This window comes from Lissotriton vulgaris, chromosome 9 (assembly GCF_964263255.1).
Source record: "Lissotriton vulgaris chromosome 9, aLisVul1.2, whole genome shotgun sequence".
NCBI lineage: Eukaryota > Metazoa > Chordata > Amphibia > Caudata > Salamandridae > Lissotriton > Lissotriton vulgaris.
In genome coordinates, this window is record NC_141697.1 from 472499799 (window position 1) to 472521926 (window position 22128).

The following is a 22128-nucleotide window of genomic DNA, read 5'->3' on the forward strand; positions in this document are numbered from 1 at the left end:
GTATGTATTGGTCCATTGAGTTACTGTGGGGGGGGGGGGGGGGGGGGGGGGGAGTAAATGCGAGTTGATTAAAGATTAGAAAAAAATTAGACAGAATTTGAAGTTGATAATATTCCACAATTTTTTCTCACAACAAGTGACGTGGAAATTTATTTTCTAATAGAAAATATGGACAAGAGCTATCTTTTCATATACATATATCTATGCAAATAAACTTAATATTATAGTAAGGAGATTAATATTGTAGGCCCATGGTGAAAAAAGATATCTGGTAAATCTGCTAAGCTGCGACCCCGGCGGCAGTGGTGAGCATCAGCACCCAGAGATGTGCGACTACCACGAGGTGGCAATGAGCAGGATGACCATCTGAATCTCTGCACCAGCCATGCGGCAGTACCAGTAGCCAAACTATCCAATTAACTAATATTTTAAATTGCGTTTGATTGTGCATTTACATAAATGTGTGCCTTAGTGGCACAAAATTGCCAATGGTGAAACATTATACACTTAATAAACAATTTAGCAGCATTAAGTGTATACATGGTTATGCTGCATAGGGGGGGGGGGGGGAAGAGAGAGAGAGAGAGAGAGACAGAGAGAGAGACAGAGAGACAGAGAGACAGAGAGACAGAGAGAGACAGAGAGAGACAGAGACAGAGAAACAGAGAGACAGAGAGACAGAGAGACAGAGAGACAGAGAGACAGAGAGACAGAGAGACAGAGAGACAGAGAGACAGAGAGACAGAGAGGGACAGGGCTAGAGTCGGGGAACAACGCGGGTGGACGGAGTCCCCCCACTTATTTTACCGGATGGACGCCGCCCCCCCCCCCGGCCAAAAAGCTGGACTTCGCTCTTAGGCCTCTCTGTCATTAACTGGAAGGGTGAATGCTAACTTGCGCGCCGTCTAACGCGGATCTCGGCGCCGGTGCGCCACTGGGTTTGTTAATTTCGAGGACACCATTATCTTTGCGGAGGGAGACAATAAGCGCGATGGTGCAAGTCACCTTTAGTGACGTCACTTCCTGTCATGACATCACTTCCTGTGACAGCATCCCCCCCACTTCTTTTTTAGGACTTGTGCCCTGGAGAGAGAGAATATAGATTGATGCATGGATGGATGAGTGGGTGTGTGGATGGGTAGATGGATAGATTAGTGGATTGTTGAATGAGAAGATGAAAAGAGAGGAAAAGTATGAGGATGGTTTTAACATTTGTGCCACAGCAGGTGCTGTTTTTTTTTGTTGTTGCATATTTATATAGCATGAACTCGCCCCAAAGGTATTGGAGCGCTTTGCATGAGCACTTATTTACATTACATATTCAGGCACGGGGAGATTAAGAGATTTGCCCAGAATCACAGAATGTGGACGCGACCCCGAGGCTCGAACCCTGGTTTCCAGCACAAGTCGGCAATCCAGCCCACGGACCACATCCTCTCCGATTCCTAATACGACACTTAACCTTCCTTACCAGATTAATATTAGGCAGGTGATTTTATTATCTTCTGCGAAGGGACAGTTTCCCAAGTGGGCTTTTAACGAGCTTAATATTAAAACAGCAAACTTTTGGCCTTGTTGCTGAGGGTACGCAATGATACGGACCGTAAAAGGGTTCTGATTATTTGCTCATTATCTCTTTGGCCTCATTGCTGAGCACATTAAATGAACTGTCCAATTTACCTAAATTGAAAATAATGAATGTTGCAGCATAAAGTGTGTACATTGTTGTGCTGCATAGGTGAAGCAGTGCCTAGAAGATGTTGATTTCGGTATTTAAAATACCTGCTCATTTACTCGGCCTCTCTGCTGAGCACACCAAGTGATGCAAATTGTTTTTTGTTTTTTTTGCGCTAACAGCACATTGACTACAACACTGTAAAGGGGAGTGCAGTCAGATGTCCATATAGCTGGTTACAATACCTGCTCACTAACTCTTTGGCCTCTCTGCTGAGCGTATGAAATAAACCAGACTATAAACGGCACGAGTCATGAAAAGTCTTTCCGGTTCAAAAAGTTGTTTTGCAACCCTAATTAAAACCATTGCTTAGATACCAACAGGTGAAACATGGCGTAGGGAGGAGCAGGCTGCATGTGGCCCGCTGGGCATGTCCCCAAACGGTAATTATATTTTTCCAAGATGCCTATATAGATAGTTAGAAAACCTGCTTACTAACTCTTTGACCTCTGTACAGAGCGCACCAAATGCTCCAGACTATTAAAGGTGTTAAAAATATTCATCTCAACAAGCAAATATTTTGATTTTTTTGGTGCGGGCGCCAGATAAAATACAACACTGTAAAAGGGGGCGCAATCGGATGTCCATTTAGCTGGTTACAATACCTCCTCACTAACTCTTTGGCCTCGGTGCCGAGCATACAAAATAAACCAGACTATAAAGGGGTTCTGCCTATTTTTGTTAATATTTAGTACAACACTATAAATAGGGGCGCAGTCGAATGTTTATATAGTTGGTTAACGGGGAGACGGGAGGGGGTTGGAGGTGGGTGGACGGGGGACAGTAGTGTGATCCAAATTGTCCAATTTACCCAAAAATTAAATAACAGATGTTGTACTCAAAAGCACACAATTGTTAGTGGCTAAAACGTTCCCCACACAATATACATCACGTGGTTAACATTAAAACAGCAGAGTACAAAAATAAATCCACAGTACACAGCAGCTAAACAAGCTACTATAGACTTATCATAAAGATTGCAATTTGAAATTTGTAACCTGAAACAGAGCGCAAAATTAAACCACCGCTCACAAAAGGAAGTAAGCAAGCACCAATTAAAACAGCAAGGGGGCTGTAACTGAAACAAAAATATTGCCTTGCGCAGTCCAAATGTTGCTGCAGCTTGTGACCGCTGTCTGGGTCCAAAAGTTAGAAAATAATGTCACCAAACACCCAGCAGCCAACAACTCCATTGGCACGGAGCGATAATAAGGCGATCAGATAACGGCGGATGAGCGCTTACACCAAAACAAAGAAATCACCTCACACAAAACACACAGCCGTTGTTGCATCGTTTTTGTAATCCACAACAGAGCGCACAATTAACCCACCGTTCACAAAAGGAAGTAAGCAAGCACCAATTAAAACGACGGAAAGATGTAGCTCAAACAAAAACATTATCTCAAGCAAAATACCACAGTAAAACAGGCTTGCCTCCAAATACAAAACAAGCATTGGCCGCGCGGGTTAGAAAATTTAAATTGGTTTGTGACTTTGTACGAGCACCTCAAACATGTGCCTTGCAGCGGTTTCAAGGTGCTTTCCAGGATATTATATAAGTTAGGAGCTAAAATGTGACATGTGCCTGATTCCTTTCATGATTCCTTTCACCGGAAATAAAATGTCACTCGTGTCACACTGAAAAGATGGAAACTTCACACAGACCAAATGAAAACTTGTCAGCTGTGGGGACACGTATTCAAGGGCCCTAGTGATTCAAGTCTCAGCTTGAGCGACCACAGCGGGGTGACATGCGGCTCTAAGTTCAACATGGAGGGCAGAGTTTTGTCTCAACTCTCTTCTGCATTTAAAACCAGCATCGCGGCACCCACAGAGATGACTGGAATCAGCGCACAGGACCACCATTGTAAACACTTTAACCAAGAATGTACGATGTGTCCACCCAAAGCACGCAGGCACCGGTCTTAAAAGGTGCTTGACATTACCTAGAAAGGAAAGGACGGTATTGTCCTCCAACCCTGCCCTTTGCCTATCTTGAGGGAGGATGGGGTGCGATTATTGACTCACCCACGTAATGAAATGGGTGGAATCCAAGAAGAATTAATGGGGACAGCAAGGAAATGAATGGTCAATCCCTGTGCTTCGGGCTGTGCAGTGCTATGCCTGAAGCAGTATTAAATCAGTGGCAAGGTGATCTACGAATTGTGAATGGAGGACGGGTGGGATGTTCAAGTGGGCGCGCTTGTGAGCAGCAGGCCGAAGTGGATGCCTGCTTGTGCCCCAGGGGGACTGGGGAGTGCGAGTGGTGCAGCGAGTGGTGACACTAGTACGCCTACGCCAGGAAAAAGTGCCACCAGCTTGCTATTACGCGCATGCGTGCGCGCGCTTGTGCACGTTCTAGCAAGCTGATCGCTGGCAAAGTAGCATTTCTCTTAGCTACTAAATGTCTCGGCCGAGACCAGCGCATGCGCTGGATCAGGCCGAGACCTAAAAAGGGAGAAGCAAATTTGTAATCACAGCTGATTCTCACATAAGCAGATACAAGTCTGCGTATTTGCTAATGTGAAAACGGAATTCGCATTAGTCTGAAGTAGACCTGTTTCCAGGCCTACTTCACTAAACGCTAGGAATCGAAATTTGCCTAGTGTAGTAACGGTAAGTTTCAATTCTATTAAGGACACGGAGGCGAGGATTATGCTTTTCTCTCTTCGCTGTTTATTAACATCACATCGCACAGCAGCCAGAAAAGCATCAAAACGTGAAAAATTTTGTAGTATTCCCAACATAGGAATCTCAGAAAACATTGTAATAACATCGTTTAATAACTACAAATCCCATGAGATGAACATTTAGGCAGTCCTTCTTTAGTGGCCATAAACCCCAATATAAGGCGTCCAACCAACGAACTCCTCCTCTTTCTTCGTGGCGAGTCAGGCCAAAGTCTCAGGCATCTCTTTTCGCACCATCATTCCCTGGCGGAAAAAAGAACAGCGTGAGCCAAGCCATACCGCTAAGCATGAAGGTAAAGCAACAAAGATTAGCAAGTCATCGACATGTACTCCAAGAAAACAGTGACCAACTGCAAGTCGGAAAACGGATTACTTACTCCAGTATGGGCGGGATCTCCGCAGGAGGCATGGGTGGGATAATCCTCGCCTCCGTGTCCTTAATAGAATTGAAACTTACCGTTACTACACTAGGCAAATTTCGATTCTATGTCAGGACCGGAGGCTTCAGAATATGCTTGTTTAAAACTTACTCACCACCAAACTAGCAATATCCACCACTGGCTTAAAATAGAACCTTTTGAAGGTGGAATCCGAAGACCAATCTGCAGCGCGCATGAGGTCCTCTAAGCGTGCCCCAAGGGCAAAAGATTTGGAGGCCATGGCCCCTCTTGCCGAGTGAGCTCCGAACTGCCTCGTATCAATACCAGCTTCCTGCATCACCCAACGCACCCACCGGGCTATAGTGGGGGAAGAGACAGCCTTGTGCGGTTTGCGCAGCGCAATCAGCAACTGCCGTTCGCCCGGAGGGCGAAGTTCCGTTGTAACATCCTCATACGTTTTCAAACACTGTACCACACACAACTTGGGGGCATCTGCAAATGCCGGATAGGAAATAGACCTCGTAGCCGATTTCGTGCGTCGACCCACGGTAAAGGTCACCCCGTCCGGGGAGAACGCTCTCGCCGTGACATCCAGGGCACGCACATCAGACACTCTGCGACAAGATACTAAGCACAAGAGCATCGCCAGTTTAGCTGACAGTTCTTTTAAGGAAAGGTACTTGTTAGGCTGCCAGGAAAGAAAAAGGTTCAACACCACGTTAACATCCCACAGGACGGAATACCGTGGTTCCGGCGGTAAAGCCAGACGCACTCCTCTAAGGAGTCGACATACCAGGGGATGTTCCCCAACTGCTGCTCCATCTATCTGCACATGAGCTGCCGCAATGGCAGAGCGTATCGTATTAATCGTCCGGTATGCCAATCCGGCGGTAGAGAGTTCTGCAAGAAAATTCAGGATAGGAACGAGGCCTGCGGCCATGGGATCCAAACCCCGTCGAAGACACCAACGAACCCACCTGGTCCAAGCTGATCCATACCTCTTGGCAGTGCTGCCTGCCCAGGCCTTGGACAAAAAGTGCTGAGCTGAGTTCGAAAGGCCAGGGAGCGGCCAACGTCTCCTGAAAGCCTCCATGCCATGAGGCGGAGAGAACCCTGGAGGAGATGGTGAGGGACCCCGTCTGGATTGAGGAGAAGACGAGGAAGCCGGGGGAGTAGGATTGGAGAATCCCAGGAAAGTTCCAGAAGAACTGGAAACCACACTTGCGACCTCCAAACGGGCGTCACCATCACCACGTCCGCCATCTGACGGCGGATCTAGGCCGCGGCCCGTACTATCATTGAGAAGGGCGGAAAAGCATACGGTCGTTCCTGACTCCAGTCTTGGAGGAACGCATCCGTCGCTTCCGCCAAGGGATCCGGTCTCCAGCTGAAGAACCTCGGAAGCTGGAAGTCCAGACGGGACGCAAAAAGGTCCATGGAAAACGGACCCCAGCACGCCGCCAGCCAGCGGAACACCTGAGCATCCAGCTTCCACAGACTGGAGTCTCGGAGATACCGCGAGTGCCAATCCGCCACCTGATTGGCTTGACCCGGCAGGTATTCCGCCTGAACCGAGACTTGATGAGCGAGACAATAATCCCAAAAGTCTTTCGCCAGGTCCGCGAGGGCTCTTGACCGTGGACCCCCCAAGTGGTTCACATACCGGACCGCTGAGACATTGTCCATCCGTAGAAGGACACATGATTTCACTGAGTCCCTCGTCCAGCAACGGACGGCAAACGAGCCTGCTAGAAGTTCCAAGCAGATGATGTGAAGGCGCTGTTCGTCTGACGACCAAGCGCCGCCTGTGGAGAAATCCCCGCAGCGGGCGCCCCAGCCAGACCTGCTGGCGTCTGACTCTATCACTAGGTCTGGAACGGACCCGAAAATCGCGCGGCCGTTCCACGCCTCCATGGGGGCTAGCCACCAAGACATTTCTTCTTTGACCTCCGCCGACAGGGGAATCAAGTGGTCGTAGGAAAGCCCCCTGCGCAAATGGTGCGCTTTTAGCCGCTGAAGGGCCCGATAATGAAGAGGGCCCGGGAATATCGCCTGAATGGACGATGAGAGAAGGCCTACTACTCTGGCCACCTGCCGGAGGGAGGTGTGTGACTTGGAGATAGTTTGCCGAAGCAGATGCTTTATCTTGGCCATCTTTCTGGACGGCAAACTGAGAGTCGATTTCACCGAGTCCACCACAAAGCCCAGAAACACCATTTGCTGGGCGGGGGTGAAAACAGACTTCTCCCTGTTGACAATAAACCCCAGACCTTGCAACAGGGAGATCGTCTGAGACAGATGGGCGGCCAACTTGCTCGGGTCCTGGCCCAACAGCAAGATGTCGTCCAGATAGACGATAAGCCGAATCCCCTGACCCCGCAGGGTTTCTATGGCCGGGTGCAGAATCTTTGTAAAGCACCGAGGAAAGACCGAACGGAAGGGCCTTGAACTCGTACACCATGTCCTTCCAGCAGAACTGAAGGAAACGACGATGCGGGGGGTAAATCGGAACCACCAGATACGCATCCTTGAGGTCCAGACGGACCATCCAGTCGTTCGGGAGCAAAACGTCCCTCAAAAGATGGATGCCCTCCATCTTGAAGTGGTTGTATACCACCCAGCCATTGAACTCCCTGAGGTTGATGACTGGTCGTCTGCCCCCGTCCACCTTTTCCACAAGAAAAATATTGCTCAGGAAACCCCGGGGGTGGCGCGTTGTTCGACAAATAGCCCCCTTGCGCAGAAGCGCCGAGACTTCTTCGTCGATCAAGAGCGCGTCCGATTGGGAAAACATTATAGGCCGGGGCGGCACCGCCTGGCATGGCTGGTCGTAAAATTCTATGCGGAATCCCCGCACGGTTTGAAGGACCCATGCGTCCGATGTAAGAGCCTCCCACGCTTGGGGGAAACACGCCAACCTCCCCCCAATAACCACTTGATCTGCAGGGATAACACTCACCGTGAGAACTGTTGTCGCCGGAATCGTTCCGGAAGTTTCCGCGTCCCCTGAAACGTTGTCCTCTGGTGGGGTAGAAGTTGTTATAATTCGCGTTGGAGTTGTAGCCTCCTCTGCCGGAGCCATGCCCTTTTCCGGGCTGTTGCTGACCACCGCGGCCGGTCGTGAGGCCCCTACCACGAACAGCCCCCCGGGAAAAACGCTGGTTGAAAACCCGCTTGATGGTCGACTGGGCCTTATCCAGGGAGGTGAAGGTGGAAACAAACTTCCCCAGCTCCTTGATGAATGGGTCGCCAAAGAGTCCTCCTTGGGCGACAGCGCCAGCTTCCGACAAAGCCAAATCGCCCAATTTGGGATCCAATTTTATCAGTAGCGACCGACGCCGCTCGGTCGACAGGGCACAGTTGGCATTCCCCAAGAAGACAACCGCCCGCTGCGCCCAATTGGACAATACTTCCGGGCAAATGGCGCTGCCAGACACCTTGGCTTCTTCGGCCATATCGAGAATCTTGGTGAGGGGGCCAATGGTGTCCAAGAGCTTGTCCTGGCAGGAGCGCCAGGAACGGTCGATCCCCTTCCGGGGGTCCTTGACGAACTTCGCCATGAAGGTGGCCATTTTCCCATCAAGTTCCGGCGTCATGGCCACCTTCCCCTCCAAAGTCGGGCGAGGGCATTCGCCCCTCAGACAGCTGCGCGCCTCCTTTTCCAAGGGCTTGCGGAGGCGGCCCGCCACAAACTGCGCCACCTTATCGCCAGGCGCCCAGGCGGCTGACCGCGGGTCCATGATCTCGTCCGGGTCCAGCATGCCCGAGGTGTCCTTGGGCAACTCCGTCGAATTGGACGACGGTCGCCATGACCGCACGGAGTCCCCATCGTCGTCGTCGGTATCCACGGGGGAAGCCCCCCCCCCCCGGGGAGGTCGGGACGACGTTCGCCGGTGCAGAAGGTGTGTTAGGCGGAGGCGCCTCGGGAGTCGACCCAGACGCTTTAGCCATAAAAGCGTCGCGTAGGCGCTCGAAAGCATCCTTATCCACACCCTGCGAACCACTGGGTCCCCACGAGACTTCTTGGCCGCCGGAGGCTGGCCAGGATCGGTGGCCGGGAATCCCCCCGGGGTCGGCGCCAACTTGGCACATTCCTGGACAATGCGGGCTGAAAGTCTGTCCTCCATAGGCCCAACGATTTCCTGTACACACCGATAAATCAACTGGTCCACAGCTGCATAAAACTCGTCGTCCTGGAGGTACTGGTGGGACTCCTCCTCGACGTAGTACCCCTCAGCCATGGCGCTACGCAGTAGAAACGAAAGTGAAACTGAGGGTTCCGATGGCGTACACAGACTGCCACGTGTGGGCCGACCGAAGGTTGGCAAAAGTTGTGGGCCGGTGGAACCGGACAATTAAAAGGCAGCACCAGCCTTTACAGCGCGCCGACCCTCTCTCCAGAGACCGGGCCGCACCGCCTCCCAGCGCGCTCAAGCGGGGAACACCCCAGCGGAAGCTGTTGCAGAAAAAGGTGCTGAAATCGCCCGCAGGCTTCAACGTGGGTACAACCACAATACAGACCCCACCGGGGCGTTCAAAACGGGACAGTACAACCCAAGAGGGCGTCAGGGTTAGGCGGCAGCAGGGCACTTGCGATGTCGACTCCCCAGCGCAGCTCCAATCAATGAGACGAAAACTGCGCGCGGGCAGGCGAGACGCGACGGCGCCCTCTAGCGGTGACTCAGCACCGCGGAATACACGGGGACATCGCGTAAGGGGCGAAGGCGTCCCCGCGATGGAAGGGGCTCTGAAAGGGAAGAAAAACCCCACAGGCCCCCCAAAGCAATACTCAATGCAATAGAATAGAAGAAAACACAAAAAAACCTCAACAAACACAAAAGTGCAAGAGAGGGATAATAGCACTTAACTGGCTGCGAAGCAGCGAAGAAAGAGGAGGAGTTCGTTGGTTGGACGCCTTAAATTGGGGTTTATGGACACTAAAGAAGGACTGCCTAAATGTTCATCTCATGGGATTTGTAGTTATTAAACGATGTTATTACAATGTTTTCTGAGATTCCTATGTTGGGAATACTACAAAATTTTTCACGTTTTGATGCTTTTCTGGCTGCTGTGCGATGTGATGTTAATAAACAGCGAAGAGAGAAAAGCATAATCTGAAGCCTCCGGTCCTGACATAGAATTCTTGACATACATCTGTAAAACATGCGATGTCAATTTATTCTCAAGTTGCTTATAATGGCTTCACACTTATTCTCTATTAGTTCTTTTCTTTTTTATATATTGGCATGCTTTCAATCATTTTTACTAAATGATGTTTTTTTCAGAAAATGGTATGTAAAGCTGAACAATAGTTTACAGTATTTTTTCAAGTTGCAATTTTTTGGTGTACAATATTTTTAAAGCTAACAGCCTCACTCACTGAAATTAGCAGAGTGGCAAATGTCAAGGGACGCAATTAAAGCATACAGCACAGTGTGTGATAGGTGTCATCTAAAGATGGTTATCCTTAAAGTTTGAGGCTGTCTAATTCGGTAACAAGCATCCACTTCATCTTTTTGCAACTTTAGCCCATCCTCCCAGTGGACTCAAGAAAAGTCCTTAACCTCAACTCAGAGCAAACTATTTGTTCATGGGAAAAAAACGCAGTTCCCATTCTTAATTCATTTTCTCAGGCCTTGCTACTCTCACATAACCTGAAAATAATTTAGAAGAACCAACAAAACGACAGGTTTTCAGTGCAGCAGAACAGCAGGAATTCATTCACAACTCTGTCTAGAGGGCAGTCCTCTTTCTCTTGCACGAATCCTAAGCCTTCTTATTCTCTAAACAAGCATTTTCAATACAATTGGTCTCACATTTGTTAAAGTTAGAGCTATTGGCGTTGTAAACAATATTGTTTATTACTTATTTTTTTGTTTGCAGTAGAGTTGATGTATGTTTGCCATTTGTAGAGGTACTATAGTCATGCATGCAGTACAGTGAGCATAGAAACACAGCGATATGGGAACTGACTGAAAAGCTCACAAATTACATGTTGAATTAAGAGCTCTATTATCTCTTCCTGTTAATACAAAGTCGTTTGATAGTGCACATTCAGTTTTGTTCTGACATTTTTGTTATGTCAAAACTTTCTCGGAGCATTTTTTATTGGTGTCCTGTAAATCTGTGGAAGGACGCAAATATAGTTCTTAAAAATGCGTGTGAACCTAGAAGAGCTTTTTAAATCAGACCCAAATATAATGTATTTGGCACGGCTTATGGTATCTTCATTTAAAAGTATTAGGATGGTAGTTGTAAAGCCCTTAGGAAATTACATACTTACAGGGCTTCCTTCAATTAAACTGCAGTGGTACAAATACCACTTGATCAACTCCAAGTCTACGTGAACAAATACTTAAGACAGTTTAAGGAAAGTAAAAATAAAACTACATCACCACTCAACTATTCAGAACGTGTGGTCGTCGCCATCCAGTAAGAGATCCCCTTCATATGGAAAGTATACCTGAAACACAGAAAAGACTAGATGGCTTGGGGGTGTGGTTGGGTAGTGGCTCTTGTGGATTCCTTATGGGGCGTTAAAGAAAAAGGATGCTATAAGACTGCGGCAGCTATGGAAAGCAAGGGCACAGATTGTGGAATGCTAATGAGGATAGCTAATTAAGGGTTCTAAATATTTGCTATTATCTCGGTTTGGAATATAGATTAGGGGAAATTAGGTAGCGTTGTGAAATGTGTACCTATAGGGCTCATGATACGGATTAATGCTTATAAGGGGTCGGCTTGGAGATATGATGCTTAGAGTGCTCTAGATATGGGAAGCCCTTTGGTATGGATGCCTAAATGTCAAGCTAAAGAACGGATATATGGTGGGATTTTCGTTCGGAGCCTATGAATTTGACACACTGATGTAAATGGCTTGAATGGGAGGAGCTGTTGGTGTCAATGGAACTGCAGATGTGTTCCACCTTGAATATCAGGATTGCTTTATTTAATTGAGTGGACCATGTGTTTTCAGGATTTTCATAGACAGTTTCAGAAGGCATTTTATGGAGTGCTTAGGAGCAGTCATGCACTTGATGTAATATTTTAATATGGATGCCATGCATTCTGTACATTAAGTTACTAGCCCAAACTTTAGTCTGAATCTGGAGCATCGAGCGTAACGCGGTTGCTGAAATACTTTATAAGCTCCGCTATGACAGTTCCCAGGCAGCATCCAGTCCACCAGGATAAGCAAAGTGACCGTACTGTAGGACTGGGGTTTATGTTGCTTTCATTACCTTTCAAATAGGGGTCGCAGAGACACTGCTTAGTAAGCAATTTAATTGGCCAATCCCATAGGTAATAGCTGCTGCCTTCTTTTTAAGATAATTGGATACGGCGATAGAGCGGCTTTCACTGAACCATACACCCAAATACTTGTAATGCCACGAAGTAGAGATGGTCTTGCCGTCCAAACGCCAAGTAGCCGTCTTCTTACATCAATAGCTGCCAGATATCAAAACTTAAGTTTTGGCCTGGTTCACCTGCAGAGGATTGGCTATATTAAATCTCCTTAAGGTGTCCAGGGCTTTTTGCAGGCCCAATTTAGTGTGATCCATGACCACTATGTCATCAGCGTATTGAATTATTTGCAGAGAAACTGAACTTTACATTGGGGGACCAAACTCAGGTGTCCAGTACCTTCCCTATATCAGCTGTGTACAAGTTGAACAGCTTAGAAGCCAAAATACAGCCCTGTTTTAGCCCTTGGTTTGTATCGGCTTTTAGTGTTAACGTGGTTGGACCGGTTTTGATCCGGACTCATGTCTCAGTATGTAGAGAGATGATAGCTCTTAAAAGATTTGTTGGTATGCCCCTGGCATTGAGCTTCCTCCAGAGAGTGGCCCTATCCACCCTGTCAAAAGATGCACTTAGTCTGTAAAGCATCACAAAAGAGGTGGACTGTTCTTCTGTAGGACGCGATACCAGAGGACTGATAAAGCTTGAATATTATCTACAGTAGATGCCACAGTCCTAAATCCGGATTGAAAAAATGGCAGAATATACTCCTCGGGTATCCATGCTTCTAAATGTTCTAGCAAAATTCAGGCATTTGCTTTTGCCTTAAACTCAAGTAAGGCGACCAATCTGAAGTTTGCAGCTAGCGTTCAGTCTCCACACTTAAATATGGGACATAAAATGGATCCTCTGCAGACCTCAGGGATAACAGTGTTTTGAAAAGAATGGTTGTAAAGGACAGACAGCACGCTGGCCCAACTTACGTGCTAGCTAAATGGCAGTTCGGGTCTGGGACGCGGTCTGATTTCAGTTGTTTAAATAATTGTGCCACCTTCTGCTTGTTTGTTAGACTACCCAAAAATATCTGCCTCTCCTCCTCAAGGTTTTCCTGCCCATGGAACAGGTTAGTTTGATATTGTGGTCTTGGCTCAATTGCCCCTGGATTTGTCTTAGTAGTTGGTTCTGTAGCTATGAACTGCCCAACCCCTTGTATGTTGACAAACTGGTCCATGTACAACTCAACAATGTGCTGTACCCATGCTGCTTCAGAGACTCCATTCTCCCTGGACTCATTGCTATATTTTAATTTGTTATTTATGGGCCCAAACGCGAGCCTGGTTAGATTCTATTAATAGCTTGAAGACTGTGGTCCATCCTTTGTCATGTCTCTCCTTCTGATGCTCCCAAACTGTTCTTTTTGTGACTTTCTGACTAGTTTTACTGTAGCAGCTGAAGATTTTGATGGATTAAGTCGATGAACACGCTGAGCTTTGCGAGGGTATGTTTTGGAAAGGATGACTGCCTTGCAAAAAGGGCTAGGCTTCACTAGTTTCTTTCCAACCTGTTGGAATTTGGGGTTCCACTTCTGTTCAAAGTAAATGCTTTCGTAAATCCTCCATGTAACTTCCCCACTCCTGTAGGACGCATTCTGGTTGCATTGATCTTACTCTAAGCTCTAATGCCTCTAACCAGGTGCTGACCATAGGTCTATGAACAGACTGCCATTTAATTATTATTACTAATTTCAATTTCTCGTCTTTAGCTGAGGTGCCCACCTTGACGATTTTGTCTGCAAGTTGGACTGCAAGGTTCAGAGTGCACTTCAATGGATTGTGGTCACTTTCTGGTCTGACTGATATATCAAAAATGATCCAGTCGAGCAGCCAAGATTGGGGGAATACCTGCTCCTTATTTCTAGCTTCAGACTCTCTCTGGGCAGATACTAGATTGTGAAGATTCATAAAACCATTGATTGCAGATCCTACACTTGATCTGGGATTCCTACGGTGGTCTCCTCCAGACCTCCGATTTTGAAATCTCCAGTAATTACAAATTTATGGCACGGATGGTCTGAAAAAAGTTCCAGAGGCTTTTAAGGAAGTGGCTTACCAACTCTGTCATTGCTTTCCTTTGAGCATTCGGATAACAATTGACCAAAATCAAACCAATTGGTTTATCTTTGAATTCCAAGCCCTGTATGAAAGAGGGCATATTTGCACTTTTCAGGAGAGCTGAAATACTTTCACAGCCGGAGTTCAACTAGCCAACAGGTGGCATGCATTCTGGCATAATAGTCAACTGGAGTCATATTACTAACAGTTGTGTGTGTCTCTTTTCTGTGCCCTAGGCCCCCCCCCCCCCGCCCCCGCCCCCCCCCCCCCCCCCCCCTTAAGAGGCACTGTATTACAGAAGGCGTGCTGGTGCTATCTTCAGGAGGCATTCACTCGGCATGAAGGTGTGGCCCAATGCTAATGAGGGTGACACTTTACCTCTGCGGCAATGCTCACTATCGATGGCATCGTTTGGAGGAGCACAGATTATGTTTGTCCAAGGCCAAAGTCAATTCAGCAGCTACTGCTGTCCCACAACATCTGCTGAGAGCTCTGATTTCATAGTAATACCTACTGATTTGAGAATACGACCTGGATCTTCACCAGTGCATAGTCACTCATAGTTAAACAAGCACTTGCAGAGGAAAGTAAATGTGTTGAGTTCAAATAGTGTGTATTTGTGTATTTCATGTGCGTTGTTGGTGAGGCTCAAAATGTAGTAATGGGTTGAGGGTCCCTGGCTCCTTATTGTGTTTCTTATGGGGTCCGCCAATGCCAAAAGCTTAAGTACCACTGCCCTAAAGAACAAAGCATGTTTGGGTTGAAATGTCAGGACTAAAAGATGATGGAAGACTTAACTTATACTCTCGAGCCTGCTTTAATTAGCACGTAAGCCATGAGACAATCGCCAAGTCAAAGCTAGAACCATACCCAAATAAACGCACATAAATATTCCAAAATGGCACTGTTACTGTCACTGACTCAGTGGCCTTTCTTAGCTTCAAAAGCAATTTAAAACACAGCTCTAATTCGAATGAAAGCATCTTACATTCAGAAAATCTCCTAGGCTTAAACAACTCTGAATTTCAGTTCTCCAATTGTTCTGAATAAAACACATTAAAAAAATTGAGCCGCTCCAGGTTCCAAAACAAGAAAAGTGATTAAGGTGGACATCGAGTTCAGTGTGTGAAAAGGAGCTTGTGAGTCACCGTGTGTAGAAGGCTGGCAGACCTAACGCAAGTCAGCGACATTTTATGATGCAACATGACTCAGGAGACATAATACAGTACTATTCCATTAAGCACCGCCGCGGCTGCAAGAGAAAGAACAGCACACGATTATCCTCCTAACCAAGACAACGCAGCTGACGCAATGCTTTCATTCAAATAAAACCGAGTGGGTGGGAAGCGGAAAGGAGAACGTGAAATGGGTCAGAACTGGGGGAAGAGAAAGACGCATCAAAGGCCAGGAAAGAAAACTCCCACACTGAAATCAGAGGTCACTGACAAACCCACTTTTACAACATCCCTCTGAGAAAAGCTATTCAAGGAAGGAATAGACTTGAAGCTCTAATAGAGAAAAACACTTTGTGGAATTAACTGGTGCATTTAACACAGAAAATTGAAAGCCGTTCCCAATCAATAACTGTTATATCACGACTTCAAACAATGACATCAGAATTGCGTTAATTAATGAACTACCCAAAACTAGAAACAAAAAGTTTAAATAGGAATTTGACGTACCATTCTGGAGTGTCAGTGCTCGGGACTCCTTTCCCAAATTTGTATGGAATCCTCCTCCCAGTGATGGAGCTTTGCCTGCACCTGCAAAAGAAAGGAGAACAAGCGTTTTAAATAAAAGATCAAAACTCCAAAAAGATCTATTTATGCAAACCTCAATTTAGGTTTAAAAAAAACACCTGAAAGTAGGGCTTGCAGGTTGTCCAGTGCAGTAGTATATAAAGTAGTATAGAATAATGAATTAGATACATATTAGTCAACAATGAAAATCTGAACACCCTCCCCCGTATTCAGGCCTGCTTCGCGTGCAATGTCCTTGGATACTAACCGAAGAGAATATAACTGGTTTACCATCCTAGGGCACCAATTGCAAGCAACATAGATAAAACGAGATCACGCTTGTCAAGCACACAAAAACCTTGCTACAGAAGGAGCACACTTTTGCATTCTACACTCCATATCACCGTGTGCACCTTACTCCCCAAACACACAACTGTTATTTCATTTTTTTTTGCATATTTATATAGCTCGAACTCGACCCGAAGGTATTGGAGCGCTTCACACGAGCACAGTATTTACATTACACATTCAGGCACGGGGAGATTAAGTGATTTGCCCAGAATCACAGGATGTGGACGCGACCCCGAGGCTCGAACCCTGGTTTTCAGCACCAAAGTCGGCGGTTTAGATGAGGGACCACATCCTCTCCCCAATCGTATCCGTTATTAGCCTCTCCTGTACCCACCCAACTCCCTAATGGTTCTGACCATTGCACACATAGAAAGCATGCTAGACTATACAGTTATTATAGCAGTGCAAAGCTTGTATATGGCTGAATGCACTTTTTGAGGATGTGCCCAGTATGGTATAAACAAATCGTATTCTCTCATGTGATAACTTCAGCATCTCTAACAAGAAACTAGATCAGATAATACATACGAATAATGCCATGAAGGGTAAAGTACTAGAAACTGTATAAAAGCAGTGGGGCCCAAGGCATGTGATTAGAGTATGAGCTATCAGTATAAAAACTCAAAAGAGTCATCCAGCTAGAAGAAATTAAACAACTAAAACAAGCATTGGCATAACCAATAGGTTTCAACTTTGGGACCTGCTGCATAACTAAATACTTATAAGGTCCCAAAGGCGAGACCTATTGCTCGCATGTTATTGTTCGTGTGTTTGCCTGTGAATGTATGGGAGTGCACTCAGACTGAGGGGGCAGATTTCATTTTGGGGCATTTTGAATTCACCAGCATTGTCCTCGAAGTGGAAAATGGTAAGGATAGGACACATTAGCAGAGTTAGAATATGTGACTTGGTAGAGTTGGTAAGCTGCATTTATTTTATGTGGCTTTTTTGCATAAGGGCGCCTCACAGAGCACCCCTGCCGATCACCTCACAGTTCAGGATCAACCCTGAAGCAGAAAGCTGCACAACAGAAAACATTGGGTTCTTCGCAGAGAAATCGCGTAGCTGTTGTCACAAATTCAGACAGACGACCAAAGTCTTCAAGGCATTCATTCTAAAGATGGAATTTTTTTGTTTTTGTTGGGTGGATTTTGTTTGGCTGTCCGGAGGTAGAAAGTGCAAAACGCTGGGTGTGTCACTGGTAAAGTCGTCTTCCTGGAGAAGAAGGGCTTTTACTGTTTGATGTTTTAGACTGAGCATGCATTATTGAGACTGAAAAATCTTCAAATAAAATATTCTTCATAACATTTAAAGCTTTATTAAAAAAAAAAATTTTTAGTGTGAAAGTTAATTTAATCCACGTAGAATCGAAAGACGCACCTAATCACAAATACCCCAATTACCTGGCACTGGGTATGTAGACCCACCTGCTGTTACACGAGTGAAAAAAAGTCTAATTGCTTTATTATGGATTATAATTCTTAATGGGAGCAGTATAGTAAGATGAAGATTTGTAATGGTAAACGCAACCCATAGTAAATTAAAGTAGTTGTGATACTAATAACGTGGTTAATAATGCGAATCGTGATATAAATCATCCACGTTATCCTCATTATCTCGTTATCTCGTTCGAGGCACACCTTGCCGAGGGGGGGGGGGGGGGTAATCTTTGGAGCTATTGAACCCCTCTATTCAGGGCGCTTTACATCCGGCCGTGGGGGACAGCAGCCATGCTGTGCCTGCTCCTTCAGCGTGTTTAAACTGTGTTTAAAGTGAAAGCACTATGAAATATATTTCTTTCAGGCAAAGTCTTTATCGTGTGTCCAATGCATTTCGGGCATTTACATCATGCCCTTCATCAGGGAATCGACACTGGAGTAAGATGAAACGGAGTTCTGCTTTGGTGTTTGTCTTCAGGAATGCCTGAAAGAAATATATTTCATAATGTTCTTGAAGATATAAGATACAATTTTGAAAAACTGGAGTGTAAATCGCAATGAAACAAAGAAACGTAAACGAAAATACATTGAGTGGAAGTCTTTTGTTACCTAGGAAAGACGACAATATGTGTGCCGGCAAGGGATGAGACTAGAGACTCTCTAGCCTCACTTTTTGAGCATTGTGTTTGACGCCGTTGGGCCCTCGACGTCACCTTGCGGAGCACCTTAAAATTGAAATCAACATCACCTAAAACTATATACTCACCTTCCAAAATTCAAAGCTGTGCATCCATCCGACCTTAGTCCTAAAGTGAAAGCACGCCATGTTTGCATAGCGGCGGACTGTCAACTGTCCTCACATGCACGCACATGCCGTTAGGTTTGGACAAATGGCGAGAGCAGCCATCTTTGTCCATCCCTGCGCTTGCATGCAAGGCTTTGGGAGAATCGATTGCAAAAGGTACTCTCTGGCGAGAGCAGCGCATGCACTACTTTCGCCAGGCGAGACCTAAAAAGGGAGCACGGGTAACATGCTTTGTTGTTGTTCTCAACACCAAAACAGCATGTTTTTAGTGCGATCGACAGTTTTAAAGACCAAGCTTTCAATCTAAACATGTTTAGGGGTGGGTGTGGACTGCAATTTTGTGCAAGGGATTACCTTTAACAACCCATATAAAGGACACTGCCTGTTGCCAGAAGAGGAGGCTTGAGGGCTGACATGCACCAGTCATCAAAGGACTGACAAGAGCTACTACATGTAAACTTGCGAACAACTCTGGGAATGACTGACAAAGGGGCAAGCAAACAGGATCTTATCTGCCCAGTTAAGAGGGGTTATCTCCTAGAAAGCAACAAGCAACACCGATCCAAGATCTACATTTAGGGCAGTTCAAGAATTGCTTGTTCACAGTCGGTCTGTAAGCAAACATTCAAACAATGAATGCATATTATATCATTTGAGAAATGTGCAAATGGCTCCCCAAATGTCCCTCCTGTAGGTGAGCAATCACAAGAGAGAAGGTATCTTCACTGCCTGGTTGTAAAGATTCAGTGAGAGAAAAGAACGGGAGAAACAAGATTCAGCTTGGACTCTTACATTCAGCTCCACAAGGATAATCTTGAGCGAACTATCTTTTTCTAAAATAAAAGTGTAAAAGCCTGCACGAGACCTGCAAATAGAAGGGTTGGGAAATAAGTCTCCTGACATCCATTCTCTCATTAACAAGACTTCTAGTCTTCAAGAAAGCCTTTGACATTCCTCCTCCAAATCCTGTCTTTTTTTTGGCAATGGATAGGTGGGGCTTGTAAGATTTGTGTATGGTCATTAAAGTCCGTTGCAGCTCACTACGAGGAGCGGTTATCTCATGAGAAGAACCCAGGATAGCCTCTGAGCCGGTTTCACCTCATCAGTTATGCTTCCACTAAAAATTTCCTATTTAGTTTGAATTGGTAAAATACCAACCAAGCCAACTTTGGTTGGTATTTTACCAATTCAAAGCTGTAATACTGTGCCTGGAATGGTAATAGGCTTTTGCCACTTTACAGCTCTGACTGGATAGCACTGTGATAATCCTATGCTTACAAACTTTGCTGTAGAAATGGCAAAAGACTTTGTCACTTTCTATCTCGGTGTGGATGGCACTGTGCTAATCCTATGCTTAAAGACTTTGATAGAAAAGAAGAGCGATTTGAGGTGAGCACATTTTGAGTGTTGCTGGTGTTGAGGGTGCTCTATACAGCAGCTGTTTTCCACCTAAACTTGAGAACTACCCAGGGTACGCTATTTCTTTTTTTGCATAATTTATGCGTCAATCTATGATATATATATTACACCTACTGGCGGTCGCCAGTAGGTAGTTATAGTTAGGACCTAGTTTCCATAGGAAATCCACAACATTCTATTTGGAATAACTTTGGCGCCGGTGGACTAATCTTCGTGAATTTCTCCAAGAAAATGGCCTGCTCGGTTCCGCTCCTTCCCTGAAAGTTTAGGGGTGATTCGTCAAGTGGGGGCCGAGAAAAAAGGGGGTTCCCAAAACGTGTTTTCCCCATGCAATTTTCCATATGGACCTTTAGCCAGGGCTACAGCCCGAACGGCTGAACGGAATTACACGAAATTTGGCAGAGAGGTAGAGTTCTGTTCAAAGATTGTGCTTTTTGTTAAATAGTGTAAATCCCTTCAGTAGTTTGAGAAAATTGCAAGTAAAATCATAGCGATATCTAGAGTCGGAGTTCAGTACGCTTACTGAAATCCGTTCAGTTACGAGCGCGAGCTGCATGCTGATTGGCTGTGAACCGTCTGTCAACACTCGAAACCAGGAAGTGTTGGCGGCCATCTTGTGCCTCGCTAGAACAGAGTCACAAGAAAACAGTAAAACAAAGTTGAGAAATAAGGGAAGGGGGTAGGGTAGAGATATTCTGACCCTGCAGTCTTGCTTAGGGGGTCGTATATGGATGTTTAGGCTCTATTTTTTTTTTTTAAGAAAAATCGCGGCGTACGTGTATGTAAATACCTACAATTACGAGCAGGAGCTGCATGCTGATTGGGTGTTATTACTCCAAACCAGGAAGTATTGGCAGCCATGTTGCTTGTCGGAAGAGCAGAGTCACAAGAAAACAGTAAAAGAAAGTTGAGAAATAAGGAAAGGGGGCAGGGTAGAAACATTCCGAGCCTATAGTCTTGGTCAGTGGGTGGTACATGAATCTTTAGGGTTAATTTTTATTTAAAAAAAAAAAAAAAAATGGCGGGGTACTCGTGCAGTACTTGTACGCGGTGGAAAAGGTGAAAAAAAAGTATAAGTCTGTTTTATTCATTAGGTCCCGGGGGGGGGGGGGTAAATTACGAGGCAATTTTTCTGCATAATGGGGGCTTGTAAGGTGCTCCAAGCACTGGGGAAAGGCACTTCTCTGGTTTTATTTTGAAGTATGCGGGGGGTTACGGTCCTACTCCCCGTAGTCTCGGGGAGCGGCACCCCTCTGGTCTTTAAAAAAAAAAATATATATGTTTTGAGCTGTCCCTTCCTCTCTCACTGTACACGTCATGGGGAACGCCACCTTTCTGGGACAGTGATTTGTAAAATGACCTTCCAGCTCCGGGTACCTGCATTGTCTGGAGTTTTTTATTAATTTTGGGTGGGTGGGCTTGATAATACGTCCTTGTTAAGTCCTATAGAAGCCTATGTTCTGGTGCTATCATGGGGTTCTTTGGGAAATAACAAGGCCCTATTATGAAGCTCATAATCGCCGTTTTATCAGCAGTTTCTTGCTAATAAAGCGGCGATAATTTTAACACCGGTCCTTGATAATATGCAACTAAGTTCACTGGTCAAAAAAAGAGCAATGGTCCATATTATCAACAAAAGGAGATACATTATCGTCGCTTTTATCGGCAGGAAACTGCCGATAAAGCAGCGAGAATGGACTTGATAATATATCCTTGTGAATTGCAATAGAAGCCCAGGTTAATACTAGAACTGGGCTGCTATGGGAATTTACAAGGGCCTATTATCAAACGCATTATCGTCGCTTTATCGGCAGTTTCTTGCCGATAAAAGCGGCAATAAGTAACGCCCTTTACTGATAATATGGCACTGAGGGGCATATTATGAAGGACCGGTGTTAAAATTATCGACGTTTTATGGGCAGGAAACTGACGATCAAACGGCGAAAATGGTCTTGATAATACGCCCTTTGTTAATTCTCATAGAAGCCCATGTTTTGGTGTTAACATGGGCTTCTATGGGAATTAACAAGGGCGTATTATCAAGCCCAGACGTGGCCCTTGGAGGGAGTTGCGGTGAGAAAGGCGGAGCGGGAGAGGGGCAGGGTGGGGGGTGATAAAGAACGGAATCTGGATGATTGTAGGTAGGTAAACAATTAAATTAATAAACAGAATTTCGGGCCACATTATCAACAACATAAGGCAATATATTCCCGCCGC

General features: G+C 45.9%; 1 protein-coding gene across 2 annotated transcripts in view; it reads right to left on the reverse strand.

Annotated features, from left to right (window-relative positions):
• BRF1 (BRF1 general transcription factor IIIB subunit) overlaps nucleotides 1–22128 on the reverse strand; it is a 1205829-nt gene that overhangs the window by 963735 nt on the left and 219966 nt on the right. For both annotated transcript variants that reach the window (XM_086937923.1, XM_086937924.1), the window contains exon 2: nucleotides 15841–15921. In XM_086937923.1, coding sequence (XP_086794049.1) covers nucleotides 15841–15921 — 81 coding nt within the window. The remainder of the gene's footprint in view (nucleotides 1–15840; nucleotides 15922–22128) is intronic.